The sequence below is a fragment of the Sciurus carolinensis genome, chromosome 11, assembly GCF_902686445.1.
Source record: "Sciurus carolinensis chromosome 11, mSciCar1.2, whole genome shotgun sequence".
Classification (NCBI taxonomy): domain Eukaryota; kingdom Metazoa; phylum Chordata; class Mammalia; order Rodentia; family Sciuridae; genus Sciurus; species Sciurus carolinensis.
The window spans coordinates 89771214-89785203 of record NC_062223.1 but is presented as its reverse complement, the minus strand read 5'-3'; the positions used below and the strand labels follow the sequence as shown (position 1 = coordinate 89785203).

The 13990-nt window shown below is 38.2% G+C and overlaps 1 protein-coding gene across 1 annotated transcript in view; it reads left to right on the top strand.

The window, feature by feature from the left end:
• Positions 1 to 233: 233 nt before the first annotated feature.
• The window catches only part of Rab38 (RAB38, member RAS oncogene family), a 56574-nt gene continuing 42817 nt past the window's right edge, over positions 234 to 13990 (top strand). The window contains exon 1 of the mRNA XM_047517365.1: positions 234 to 538. Coding sequence (XP_047373321.1) covers positions 337 to 538 — 202 coding nt within the window. The 5' untranslated portion in view covers positions 234 to 336. The remainder of the gene's footprint in view (positions 539 to 13990) is intronic.

The window sequence follows — 13990 nt, the reverse complement described above, 5'->3', positions numbered from 1 at the left end:
AGAAAATAAAATCCACACCTGCAAGGTTTGTGCCTCGCATCAACGGCGAGAAAATCTCTATGGAAACTCTGAAGCACAGTATAAAACAAGTGTGCAACAGGCAATAAGACGCGAACCCCCGTTTCCAGTACCAGGAGTAGCTCCTGTCTCCACCCATCTCCAAGACCGCGAAGTAGGAAGGAGGATTAACCTCGGGGGAGGAGTTCCGCCCTACGCCCCCGCCCCATCGCCGACGCAGTTCCCTGGCTAGCACATTTGCGCTCCGGGTCTCTCTCCCGCGCCCAGTCCAGGCTGTGCTTCCCTGGCTAGGCTCTGCAGGGCGGGAGGGCCGCCAGGATGCAGGCCCCGCACAAGGAGCACCTGTACAAACTGCTGGTGATCGGCGACCTCGGCGTGGGCAAGACCAGTATCATCAAGCGCTACGTGCACCAGAACTTTTCCTCGCATTACCGAGCCACCATAGGCGTGGACTTCGCGCTTAAAGTGCTTCACTGGGACCCGGAGACAGTGGTGCGCTTGCAGCTCTGGGACATCGCAGGTGAGAGCCTGGGAGGGTGCAACTGGTCTCCAGTCCCGGGGCAGCGGCCTGCGGTCAGGAATGAGATCCAGAATATCCGGAGCACTCCATCATAAGAGACGTTTCCTGGTGGTTTGGAAACGTGTTCACAAAGACTAGAAAAAGTTTCTTGCTCCAGCTGAAACTTAAAGTGCATTCCGCGGCGTTTTAGAGCTTGCTCGCTCTCTCGCGCGCTATAGTATCTCTCTCTCTCTCTCTCTCTCTCTCTGTCTCTCTCTCTGTCTCTCTCTGTCTCTCTCTCTCTCTCTCTCTGTCTCTCTCTCTCTCTCTCTCTGTCTCTCTCTCTCTCTCTCTCTCTCCCCCCCCTCCCTCTTCCTCTCTCCCCTCTCTCCCCCACTTCCCCCCTCTCCCCCTCTCCCTCTCTTCCACTCTTCTCTCTTTCTCTCTCACCCCCTCTCCAACCCCCTTCTTTCCGTCTCTCCCCTCACTCTGTCCCTGTCCCCCTTCCATCTCTCTCAGTTAGTTGTTTTCCCCTGGTGTCTCTTCACTTAGAACAGGCCTCTGCCCAGACCCAAAGTCAGACTCTCAGCAATCGCTGTAGGGGTTTCTCTTCTCAAGTTGATTTTCTGGGCCGGTAGTCTTACTGGTTAAGCGGCTCAGAGTGACACATCGGCCCTTGAGTCTGAGCTGACCTAGGGAAGCCCCTGGCCGAGTTAACAGGAGCAACTAGAGTAGAATCAAGCTAACTGGAGTTTGCCCATTCCTGTTTTTAACAGCTCACTTTATTCCAAATTTTGCCATCCTGCTTTCTGTCCTTCAGTCAGGGAGTTTGCTATTCTTTGCATTGTATAAATGAGGGGCAAAATAACGACCTTGTCCTCCATCTCTATTTTTTTTTAATCGATAAAATGTTGTGTGTGTGTTTTAAAGCAACTTTTATGTAAGGGTCTATGACATTAGACATAAAATTTCTTGATTTGACCTTACAGTTGTCTTTTGAAAGATATGTAAATGAGAAGTCTTTTAATTAAAAATAACCTCTTTTTTTCTTTTTAAGAATTTTTTATTTGTTTTAATTAGTTATACATGACAGTAGAATATACTTTGACACATCATATATAATGGAATATAATTTCTCATTCTTCTGGATATACATGATGTAGAATAGTTATATATGTACATGGGGTAATAATGTCTGATTCATTCTACTATCCTTTTACAATGTTTGAAATCAGTATTTGACAATGAGGGTTTGTACCAGGACTTAGGTGTAATCAAAAGTGAGAATGCAAAGTGTCTATTCAGAAAGTAAGTCTTGGACTAAGACTATTTGCAACCCTGGCATGTCCAATCTCTTATTATAGGTCCTGGCTCTGCCACTCATTAACCTGCTTTGGCTTTGGATGACTCTCTTCAGTTCCATTGCATCCCTATTAAGCAGAAAAAGGTTGGACAATGATGGCTCAGGAACCTTCCTGGTTAAAAGTTTTAAAGTCCTTGATCTTCTTCCTGAACCACTTTAATAGTCCCACTCCATCTTTGACTATTTCATGATCTGGGATACCAGGAACCTTCTTTATAAGTGCTGCACCCAAACTCTCCAATTCTTTTTAAGAAAACAGGTTCATTTCAGCTGGTGTGTTTGAATGGAAATGCTTTTTCATGGCCTGAAGGGAGAACAAATGTGGAAAATTTTTGAAAGGGCATTTCTAGTCTGGGGACTGTAGTGCCTCTTTAATCATGAGCTGCCAGGTCTTATGATAAAGCTCTTGGCATGCAGTCAGATTCATGCATTTGGAGTCTTCAGCCGCTTTAGAAGCACAGGGGTTATCAGAGACCAGAAGATGTCATCAGCCAATGTCTGATTGGGTTTCCATATTTAAAAAATCCACTATGAGTCCATATACTTGGTTGCTGTACGTTTTAGTGTCTGAAAACTTATGAATCCTTAACTCTCTGGAATTGTGTCTAGAAATAGCTTAGTGTTTCAAAGGAGATGTAGCTGTAATTTGTTCTTTTGTTTCAAAGCTAAATAACAGTATTACCACAGGCAGGTTATTGTCTGTAAATCTGTTTCCTCACCTTAACCAGGGAGATAAAAGCATTTAGTGATTATGAACCCAAATTCCAGAATTGAACTGGCTACTTCTGAATCCTGTGGTATTGCATGGGTATTATTAGATCTTAGGCAAATTCCCTAACCTTCTTACTCCTGTCTCCTTATCAATAAACAGAGCGACTTTTTCCTCCCACCAAAATGAGAGATGAGCAATCAATGATGCTATTTAAAGGTGTTAGTTCCTACTACCTAGGATGTCTTCAAAGGTTGCTATTATACTAGCTACTAGTTTTTTTGAGCATCTATATATGCTAAGCAAGTGTCACATGATATACCTGTACTGATGGAGTCCTAATAAATTGCAGTTCCTACACCACATGTATTCTGTCCCCAAACAGCCAGCATCATTTTCAGGCTTACCCATTTTACAACATAAAGTAATTTAACTCCCCAGCTGGGAAATGCCTCCTGAACCATAGATCCAAATGAAGTTAAAATGTGAAAGTCTTGGGAAGTCTATAAGATGATGTTCAGCACTCAGAAAGAAGTTTCTTTTCCCCAAAGTTCCACTATCCTGTGTTTGGCAGCCTCAAGCTCAAAAACCCTGTTGGCTCAGTTAGTGGTTGACAACGGGCAAAAGCTGGGGGGAAGCTGGGCCATGGTGAGATGGGATGGTGGGAAAATAGATATTTTGAGCTGCGTAGGACCCCTGTGGGTTATAATCACATATGAAATTAAGCCTCAACTGCTCACTTACATTTTAGTTTGCTAAGTGAAACTTCTAGTACCTCAAAGTCATAGCTTGTCTTCCTTCATCATGCTCAATTATGCTGTGTTTTGGAAATAAGAGGTAGTAGACGTTAGCAGGCCTAGTTTTAAGAGGGTTGGGAATGTCAATGATATAAAGAGGACTTGCCCTGACCTGACAGGATGTCCGCTATGCCTGCCGTAGAGGGAATCCTTGCTCAGGTAGACTCTTGATACTTCCTTGGTTCTTGCTCAGGTAGACTTCTTGGCCTTCCTTGCTAAGTAGGGCCCTATTTGTTCAACAAATTCCCATGGTATATGTATTGTATTCACCTAGATTTGCCAGTCTTATCCTGAAAGTCTCCTAAAAGTACCTTTAGGAGCATGTGAAGCAAGGCTATGTATCCCTCAAACCCTACAGGGACAACAGTTGCCCAAGATCCCAGGGAGTTCACCATAAAGGAGCAACTGAGTAGCTCTGTGTTCAGAAGCTCTTGATAGAGTCACAGAAGTTAAGTAACTTTGCCTAGGGCCACCCAGCTATAGTGGAAGAGCAGGATTTGAGCTCTTCTGTCTGACTTGGCATTAAGCCATGTTCTTTGGGCCCACAGGCCTGTGGGTGCCTGATGCTCCATTGGCCCATGGGGGTTAGGTCCTCTTCCCTTCTCTAGTTAGTAGGTTCTCCTTACCCTCTCCTTATTTCTAATAGATTTTTTGGATATTAGTACCAATGTACAGAAAATGGGAAGAAAGGAATCAAAATCTATTTCTGAAATAATTCTTAGTTATGATGTGAATTTTTAGGTTTTCCTCTTTTTTCCATTGACTAATTAGGAAAGAAGAAAAAAACAATTTCACATGTGAGGCTCTCCTTTCTTACCACTCTCCAAATCCAGATATTGCAGTTGTCCATTTGCAACTTCAGAGAAAACTATACAATTTGATCTAGAACTCTTGATGTGCTTTGGGACTCGGCTATAGGAATTGGGACAGTTATGGTAATAGAAACTAACATTTCTTAGGTATTTATTTTTATGAATGTCTGGGCATATTTAATTTTCCAGTAAAATAGCTGGTTTTGTGGTGCTAAATTTAAAACATGACTGTTGAATCCAGCAGTCCCCAGTTTTCTAACAGCTTTGTTATACTTTCCTCATCTTAATAATAGAGTACTTCGGACATATCTTGTAATAGAGTACTTCGGAATATCTTGTAAATCATAGATACTTTAAAAATGTAACATTTGGCATTGGGCAAGCCATAAAACCTTGCTGAACCTCTGCTGGCCCATCTTTAATATACTGATTTTATTTTCCTGTGATGTAAGATGTTATTTCTTACATTGTGCATAAACTTCCATATCATTGTTTTACTGTGCCTGGGGCATAGGTAGTACATGACAGTTTATTTCAACTTCTTTGCTGATCAGACTTGTATAGATTACCTATCTTCTATGCCTTGGTTTTATGTCTGTAAATTTGGGACAACAACAGAACTTGCATCTCTTAGCATAGTGATAAGAATTAAATGAGCTAATTCTTGTAAAGCAGTGCCTGACAAATGTTAAATGCTGAATAAATGTAGCTATTACTCTTTTTGTTATAATTGTGATTGTGAAAAACTACTTTCACATACATTTTTCTGCTTGACCTCTGCAGTTTCACTGAAGGTTTAAATAGAGAGAAGATAGTGTTAAACTCATTTTGTATTAGAGAAGATGAAGAATCAGAGAGGTAAGGGACTTGCCCAAGGTCACAAGTGGCAGAGAAGAACAGGAACAGTTTATCTGTTTAACTTCAGTATGACAGATGACGTAGTCTTTTAGTCATCAGAAAACCCAAGTCTGAATTTAACAAATAGAATACAAAACAGTTTATTTGTGCAGACACTTTGGAGAGTGCTTCTTTACCATACAACATTTCTCTTTAGAATTCTACTAAATAACAAATGCCTCTAATAACAAGGTCAACTTACAAGAACCATAGTTCCATTTGGGGCACAGCTATACTAACTGTCCCTATGTAACTACATGTGGCAAGAAAACATAGAACATTATCCCATAGGCAGCATAAGAGGGTGAAAAGTCCTTAGGCAGCTGGCTAACCCTTTATACCAGGGATGACACTGATTTGGGTAACAAGTGATAGGTTATTTTACAAGTTTGCAAAGAATTTCAAATTGTGAAACTCAGCTGAAGAAAAGGTTTGTATTTGACTGTCTATTTAGTACATATTTCTAAAAGCAAGTCTTCAATGAGTTTTATAAGAGGGATCTTAAATATCAGGGTAAATGATTTAGAAATGTAGAAAAAGCTAAATTTGATAACCAGTATTCAGTATGTCAAGCAAAACAAACAAAGAAACAAATAACAAAAAAAAAAAGAAAAAGAAAAAAGAAAAAGAAAAAAAAAAAAGAAAGAAAGGAAAAAAAAAGAAAAAAAAAAAAGAAAAACTCATGTCAAGTCTGGACTACTCACTACTCTTGGCTGGGTAGTTTATTACCTTGTTTCCAACCTGACTAATTATAGACTTTCTAATTACTGTGTGAATAGCATGCTCTTTGCTTACAGGGAAATAATGTGTATGGTAAGCAAAAATGGTGAACTTTCGAAGTTGGGTAAGGGATGTGTGAGGAAGGACCTTGAGCTTATTGCAGAGCAGCTGTTAGAGTTTACATATGTCACAGATGTGTGAGCAAGACATGTGGGACTTGTTCCATCACCTAGGACTAGTTCTGACAGGAAAGCAAATAGCAGCTTCAACAAGGGAAGCTAAGTCATTTGAGAGAAAGAGTAGGCCTTGTATGTGTGGTTGGAGATGTATACATATATACACACACATATATATATACATACATACATACATACACACATATAAATTATATGTTAGATTCTGTGCTAGGTAAAGGGAAAACAAGGATAAAGAATGGGGTATAACTTGACTCTTGATCTCAAGAAGTTCACAGTTGAGTGGGCATGGTGACATGAAAGAAAATCACCTCTAACAGGGAGTAAAGTGCCCTAATACTGGTAACTTCATAATACTCATGTGGTGCAAAGAGGATCCTGACCACACCACATCTTTTCACAAACTGACCCTCAGGAGACTGGACAAAGCCTCTGAGCTAGTATAGTTCCTATGCTTGTACTTAATTCTGTGCTTTTACCAAGAATTATTCATAGAGAGTATTTTAAACTGTGCAGATGACTCAGAAACTGTGCCTGTAAGCTTGACTTCTCATAAATCTCAGACACATAATTCCAATTTCCTGCTGGACATGTTCTTTTATATTATTTTCACATAATGGTTGCTCAATTAAAGAAGTCTCTGGGATTGATACTAGAGTCCTCGCTCACCTGATGAATTTTTGAGAATAGTTGTCCTGAAATTGTCTTAGGGCTTTTTCTCTTCTGATAATTCACTTTGGGGGATCCTTCAAATGTTTGAAACCATCAAGAGCTCTTTTTCTTTCTTTTGATCTTTGGCTCTGGAATATACATTTGCAGAGGAATATGGTGTCTCCACTACTTCAGGGGTGGGAATCTAATATCATCCCCCATCGAATCATCCTCATCTCTAGGTTGGTCTACTAGAGTGGTTGCCATCAGCTGAGTAGGGCCATCTTATACTCTCTCCTGGGGTTTCTACTTACTGAGTTTTACTACTTTCCACTAGATCTTGGGGAATTTTATTAAGAAGATATATGATCTTAAATTACTCAATGAAAATATCTCAGGGTTTTTCCCTCCTTTTCTTTTTTTTTTTTTTTTTTTTTTTGGTACCCAGGGGGATTAAACCCAGGGGTACTTAACCACTGAACCACATCCCCAGCCCTTTTAAAAATTTTTTTTTATTTGAAACAGGGTCTCACTAGGTTGCTTATAGTCTTGCTAAATTACTGAGGCTGTCTTTGAACTTGCAATCCTCCTGCCTCGGCCTCCCAAGCTGCTGGGATTACAGGTGTGTACCACTGGGCCTGGCTAATAGCTCAGGTTTTAACTTTCACTCTTCTCTTCCTTTGGTTTCTCATTCTTAGGCATTACTCGAATCCTATCTTTTCTACATTGTGAAATGGCTATCTCATTTCTATTTTCAATAGCCATGTCTTCTTTTCAAGTCATCTGAACTCAGGTCCTTGGTTTGTAACTCACAGCTCTGATTCTCCTCATCATCATATCATTCTCCAGTTTGATATTCTCCAATTTGTTCTCCTCAGTGGATCCGTACCACTTTCAAAATTAAATGCTAAACTTTTAGCATGAACTTCAAGATATTCATGATCAGGTTTGGGTTCCTTATTACAGTCTCATCTCTCACATCCATGATTATTGACCATGCCCCAGAAATCTTACAGTGTCCCTATTTATTTACCTTCCTCACTACTCTATAGCTCACACAATTCCCTCCGTAAATGTACTTTTGTCTTTTTTACTTAGATATTTCCTGTGGGCCTATCCTCATGCTTTTCATGTGACTCTATCTAGAAAGTCTCTATTGACTCCATAAGACTTGGGGAGACAATATTTCTCTGCTCCCAGAATATTTCATGCTTACCCAAGATTGGGAAACCTCTACTACAGCATTGGAATGTCTTTTCCCTCCAAACTGTGTCTCTGGGTTATGATTTAGTATTTGGCACATGTGTTCAATGAGTAAGTGTTCAATAAAAAGTTTTTCAGTCAACTATCACATCATTGCCTTAATTCTAAGACATACCATTGTTTAAAAATTTCTTAATAAAATAAAAAATAAACTTGCTAACTCACCTATATTCATGATTGAAAGATTTCACGATTTTACAAATATTAACATATCAAAATGTATTTATTTTAGAATTGAAAAATATGGTTAAAACTTTTAAGAAGGAATTATTCTATTACAGTTTTCAGTATAATAATTGAAGAGTGACCTTAAATGTCTTCTTTTCTGAACACAATCTGTACCTGGATTGAACCAGGGACAGTCTATCAGTGAGTTATATCCCCAGCTCCCTACACCCTTTTCAAATTTGAGACAAGTTCTCACTGAGTTGCCCAGGCTGACCTCAAACTTGTGCTCCTCCTGCCTCAGCCTTCTGAGTCACTGGGATTCTGGTTATACACCACTGTGTTTAGCTTAAATACCATTTCTAAAAATTACACTTCTCCATTTGATGAAGTCTCTATGATTTAGAGTGAATTTTTATTTATTTGAAGATCACATGGCAAAAATTAATCTTATGATTTTTGGATGTATTATGTACAGTGACATCTTTTTGAAAGGTAATTTTAAGAGGTAAAAAATTTGACTACTCATCAAAGCCACACTGGTCATTTTAGAGATGAGAAGCTATGCTCTGGAAGTGGGGTGGCATTACTTTTTTAGGCTCACTGAGCATGATAATGATAGAACTAGAACAAAGATGCAGGATTCCTTGGTCTATTGCTATGAAATCTGAAGAATTAAAGAATTTTTTTTAACATCAGATGTTTTGATGCTAAGGTGCAAAGATAATTGAATTGGGTAGTCACCCAGTCCTGGGGTGGTTCATGCTGTGGAGAAGGGAATGATGGTTTATCATGTTGGACAGCCAGAGTTAGCCCAATGTGGCTTACAATAACATTTCTAATATCATTTCCAGTCACTGTTCATTATGAGGCTTACACCTGAATCATTTGTGCTCCTTGGTATTTATTATTAAATCTCATGTGTATGCTTCTATGTCTTTGCTCCTATTCTTCCCACTGGTTCATGTACCCTTTCCTTTATGTCTACATATCCATATCTTACCTAAGGTTTAAGACTCACCTGAAAAGCAGCTCCTTCTACAAAAGCTTCCCTTTGGATTCTCCATCAGTAATAACTTCTTTCTTCCTTGAGTCCCATGCAGCATCTCTTTATCTCCCTTGTAACACTGTTTGCTTTAAAATTTTCATTAGAGTTATTTTGTGCCTGAGTGGATATCTTCACAATTTTTATCAGACCCTACCATGAGTTCCTACACAATTTAATGAAATTATTGTAAGTCCAGCAAGGAAGTAGAGATGGAGAAATTGCTAATAGGAGGAGAACCAAGCAAAGGCATGATTCTGGAAGCAAGAGTTAGAATTTAAGAAGAGCAGGCAATAGTTTTAAATGTCTTATTACTTTTTCCTCTGAGTCTTTACTTTTTGTCGTTTGCGTTATCCTGATGCATTATTTAACCTTTGTTCCTTATCATTTATATTTAGATTTAACTTTTAATTAGTTTTTCAAACTAATTTGTATAAAATTGCTCTCTCTGGAAGAGTGATGAGGACTTTGTTTCCTATGTACCTTTCAATCTAAAGCAGACAAAGAAAATACTTATAGTGTGAGAGATTCAAACAAATTTCCATCCAATTTATAGAGTGAAGTCTAAAACAAATTGATGTAAATTAATTGTTGGGAGATTTTTTTTCCCTCTACAAAATAATGTGTTATAAGTAGCTACCATTTATTTAGGTAAGTCAAGCATGGTGTTATGTATTTATATGTATCATTTCATTCATTGCTCAAAATGAAAATATGTGATACATACTGGAATTATATAAAGATGGAAAAAAAGCTATGCTTAGGCTATTTAACTGATAAGCAAAGAAACACATAAGCTTTTTAAAAGTTACACAGATGAATAGTGCTAGAATATGAACTGATATTTGCATTGATACAAATCCTGTTTGCTGACGAGTCTATTCTACTGTTTTCTAGAGCATGATAAAACCATGCAATAGTTTTCACATTTCAGATCGTTTAAATTGCATGTAGAAGATGAGCTGAAATCTTTGCAAACTTCATTTCTGAGGCCATATGATTGGTTTGGTTTAATAACAACCACTTCCATCTACTTTTAATTAGGAAAACTTCAGAACCTGAGGAATACAGGTCTTCATTTGGGAAAAAAATGAATGGCTGTGATGCTTAATGATATCAGAATCAAAATTAGGTCTACTTGTATTATGGTTTGGATGTGAAAGCCTTAACCCAATCAGCGAATTAATCCTCTGTTAGGGAAGAACTGAAGGATAACTGAAGGTGGGTAGGGTGTGGCTGGAGGAGGTGGATCCCTGGGGGTGTGCCTTTGGGGTTTATATTTTGTATGTGATGAGTGGAGTCTCTCTGTCTGCTTTCTGATCATCATGTGAACCACTTCCTTCTACCATACTCTTCTGCCATGATGTTCAGCCTACCTCAAGCTCCAAGGAATGGAGCTGGCTGTCTATGAATTGAGACTTCTGAAATTATGAACCCCAAATAAGCTTTTACTCCTCTAAAATTGTTCTTGTCAGGTCTTTTAGTCACAGCAGCAAGAAAAAAAAAAAAAAAAAAACTAAAACAAATAGGATGATGGAAGGGACTGCATTGTATGATTGTGTGTGTGTGTGTGTGTGTGTGTGTGTGTGTGTGTATCTTTTAAATATAAAGACAAAAATTAGCTAGACTCTAGAGGCTATAGCAAAAGTTCACAAACCCTAAGTTTAATAAATCTGCAGCAGTGTCAAAGTAACTTTATCATTGGGCCTGAAGACTGAAAGAAATACCCAGTGGTGCTCTTCATGAAATAGCACCAAACAACCAAACACATATAATGTTCTAATCTTAATAGTCACATGAGAAAAATAGAACACATAAATTAAAATAAAATTATTTTTATTTAATTTTTAATAACTACAGTTTGCTCTAGGCATGGTCTTTGGTCATGGAACAATATCTCAAACCTTTGAGACAGAGTGGACACCATCTCCCTCATTTCCTATTTACTTCTTCACATGATTCTTGCTTTTTATCACAGAAGCTTTCAAACCCCATTTTCAAAAAGACATAATGACATCAAAGGAATGTAGTGTTCAAACTGTTAACTACTTCATTGGAAGTTCCTGAGGTGTCTTATTGATCTCGATTATCACTGTGTATAACTTGAAATTTAAAATATTCTGTTGCACCCTGTGAGTTTACTGTGGCACCTTGTCATCTATTTGGGGAATTATAGTTCTAGAGGAATCTGGATATTCTTTAAGGATGAAAGCTTTGGAGTTCAGAGTTTCTTGTGAGTTATTTATAAAGTATCTTAATAGTCTACTTAGAGGTGTTAGCTCAAAGGCCAAATAATTAAATGTAGCTTTTTATTAAATGCATTTGAGCTTATAATTCAGTGCAAGTATTTTATGTTGCCTATTTGCTTTACTAAAAGCAAGATGCTGACCCTTCTATATGAATGATGCCAGTCTCTCACCTATGACTTGGTTTCATTCTCTAGCCCCATCATATTAGATCTTTATTTGCTATATGATCTTATTTGTCCATCTAAATGAATTATTTCACTTAAATGGTGGCATTTGATCCCAGTCTAAAAAATTATAATGTAATATTTACTATGACAATGTACTAGAGCTCTTTTTCAAAAGCATAATATGTGTACAACCTTAAGTTTAAATATAAATTTAGTATTTAATGAAAGTTGAACAATAAAACCCTATAATCCATTACCTTTCTTTCAATAAGACTGCTGTTTATGGAACCTAACAAACAGCATTGACTTTTTATCCCATCTTATTTTCTTGCATTCTTTAGCTTACTTAAATATACTTCAGCTAGTCTTATCTCCGTGTTGAATAGAGGGAAGGTTTGCCTATAAGATGCAAACCAGCAGTAAGAACAAATGAAATTCATTGATTATGGAGGAGGTAAGGAAATTTCAGAAAGAGCTCAGGTGGTTTTGCATTGTGGATAGATTCAGCATAGATCAAAATGAGCAAGCACTCAGTAGGCATAGGAAATAAATGAATTGAATCAGTGATCTTATCTTGCTTTATTTAGTCTCCTCCTTTTCCTTTCCTGCTGGAGTTCCTTCTGGTTTATAAGAATCCATATTAATTGTTGCTTCTTTATGTAAAGAGGACTTGTATGACCAGTTTCATTCTATTACATAAGTCTATCATAAGCATGTGTGATACAGACATAGAAACAGTAATTGAATAATTGAATAGTAGCCAAGTGAGTGATAGAGTCAGTGCTATGGAAATATAGAGGAGTGACATGATGAAGGTAGACTCAGCTAGTCTTACAGAGTCTCCAAGAATGTTGCACTTGGATACAACCTTGAAGGATGGGTGGATTTGATTAGATGGAGGATAAGGAAGAGGGTATATTCCAGTGAAAATGGGGTTACCTTGGAGTGAGGGTGCATCAAAGCAAGAAGCAGAAAGACTAGCCAGGCATAGTGTGCTTAGCCCTTAACTTGTAGATCAAGGTGTGTAACCTCAAAAATCTCATAGAAGACTTAGGGGTAAGATAAATGATCTCATATTTTTCGGCCTGGCAAATACTTGCTCATCTTTTAGGAGTCTTTCTGAAAATTGTGTTACCAATTCTGGACCACCCAACCTTCCCCACAGTTCTCTTTCCTATTTTCTTCTCAACAAAACTCCACGTCCAGCTAGATCAATATACTCTAAGGAACCAGAGTGTGTTAAAATATTGTAATGCAAGAAACAAATGCAGGATCCTAGGTAACCATCAAAAGAACCTTACAATAAGAAAGAATAGACTGATAGCAAAGATTTTTTAAAAAATAAAATTATAGAATATATGTATATTCAAGGGAAATGATGCCTAATTCCTGTGGGCATATAATACAGCAAGGGGCCAGAAGCAGATCCAGTTCATTAATCCATAAGAGGGAACCAAGCAAGGGCAGTGGAAGAAATAAAACGTCCTGTGCCCTGGGGATGAAGGGGTAAAGGTATTTGGAGGCTTCATGGACCAGGAGGCATCTAGGCCATCCAGAATGTAAGTGGAAATCAGTGTAAGTTGAGAGAAATCTTCAAGACAGGAGAGAACAAAACGAGCCAAGACACTGAGCCATAGACCTACTGACTATTCAGCAGACAGTAGAGTGTTTGTACTGTGTATAACAATAAAATCTAATGAGAGAAAGCACAAAATAAAGAAAGGGAAACCTCACCTAATAGGTGGGCTAAATACTTCCCCAACACAGAGGCTCCACATGCTCTCTGGAGGTGTAGTAGCCGAAGCTCACTTTGCAGGTCACCCTTGACCCTGAGTCCCTAGTCCCTTGGAATCAAATCCATGACCCACAATCTTCCTTAATGTCCAAAAAGTAAAATGAAAACACAAACAACTCAGACATCAGAGTAAGCTTTGACCCCTGTACTTCACTTGTATCCCAGCTCTCATGCTAGTGAGAAGGGTCTGCTTCATTCCTTACGCTGTTTGATATCTCTAAGGCTTAGCATATGATGTTCCTAATACATCTTCCCTCAAAACTAGTAAACACCTTGCAAAATATAAACTCATCCCAAACAAAAGACAGCATCAACTTCAGGATCTACTTAATACTTTATACATGACACTTATTACTCAGTTTTGTTTACGTGCTATGTGTATGATTTTGTGTCTGTGGATCTATGATTACCAACCAAAGGTCAATGAGTCTCTTCAGTTAGAATGTATAGAATAAGAAAGCTTTCAAAAGTTATTAAAATTGGTATCCTGTGGCGATAAAGCCACCTCAGTGTTTATAGCAGCACAACTCACAAAAGCTACAAAAGCTACATTATGGAATCAACCCAGGTGTCCATAATTAGATGAATCAATTAAGAAACCATGGTGTATATGTATATATATGTGTGTGTGTATATATATATATAT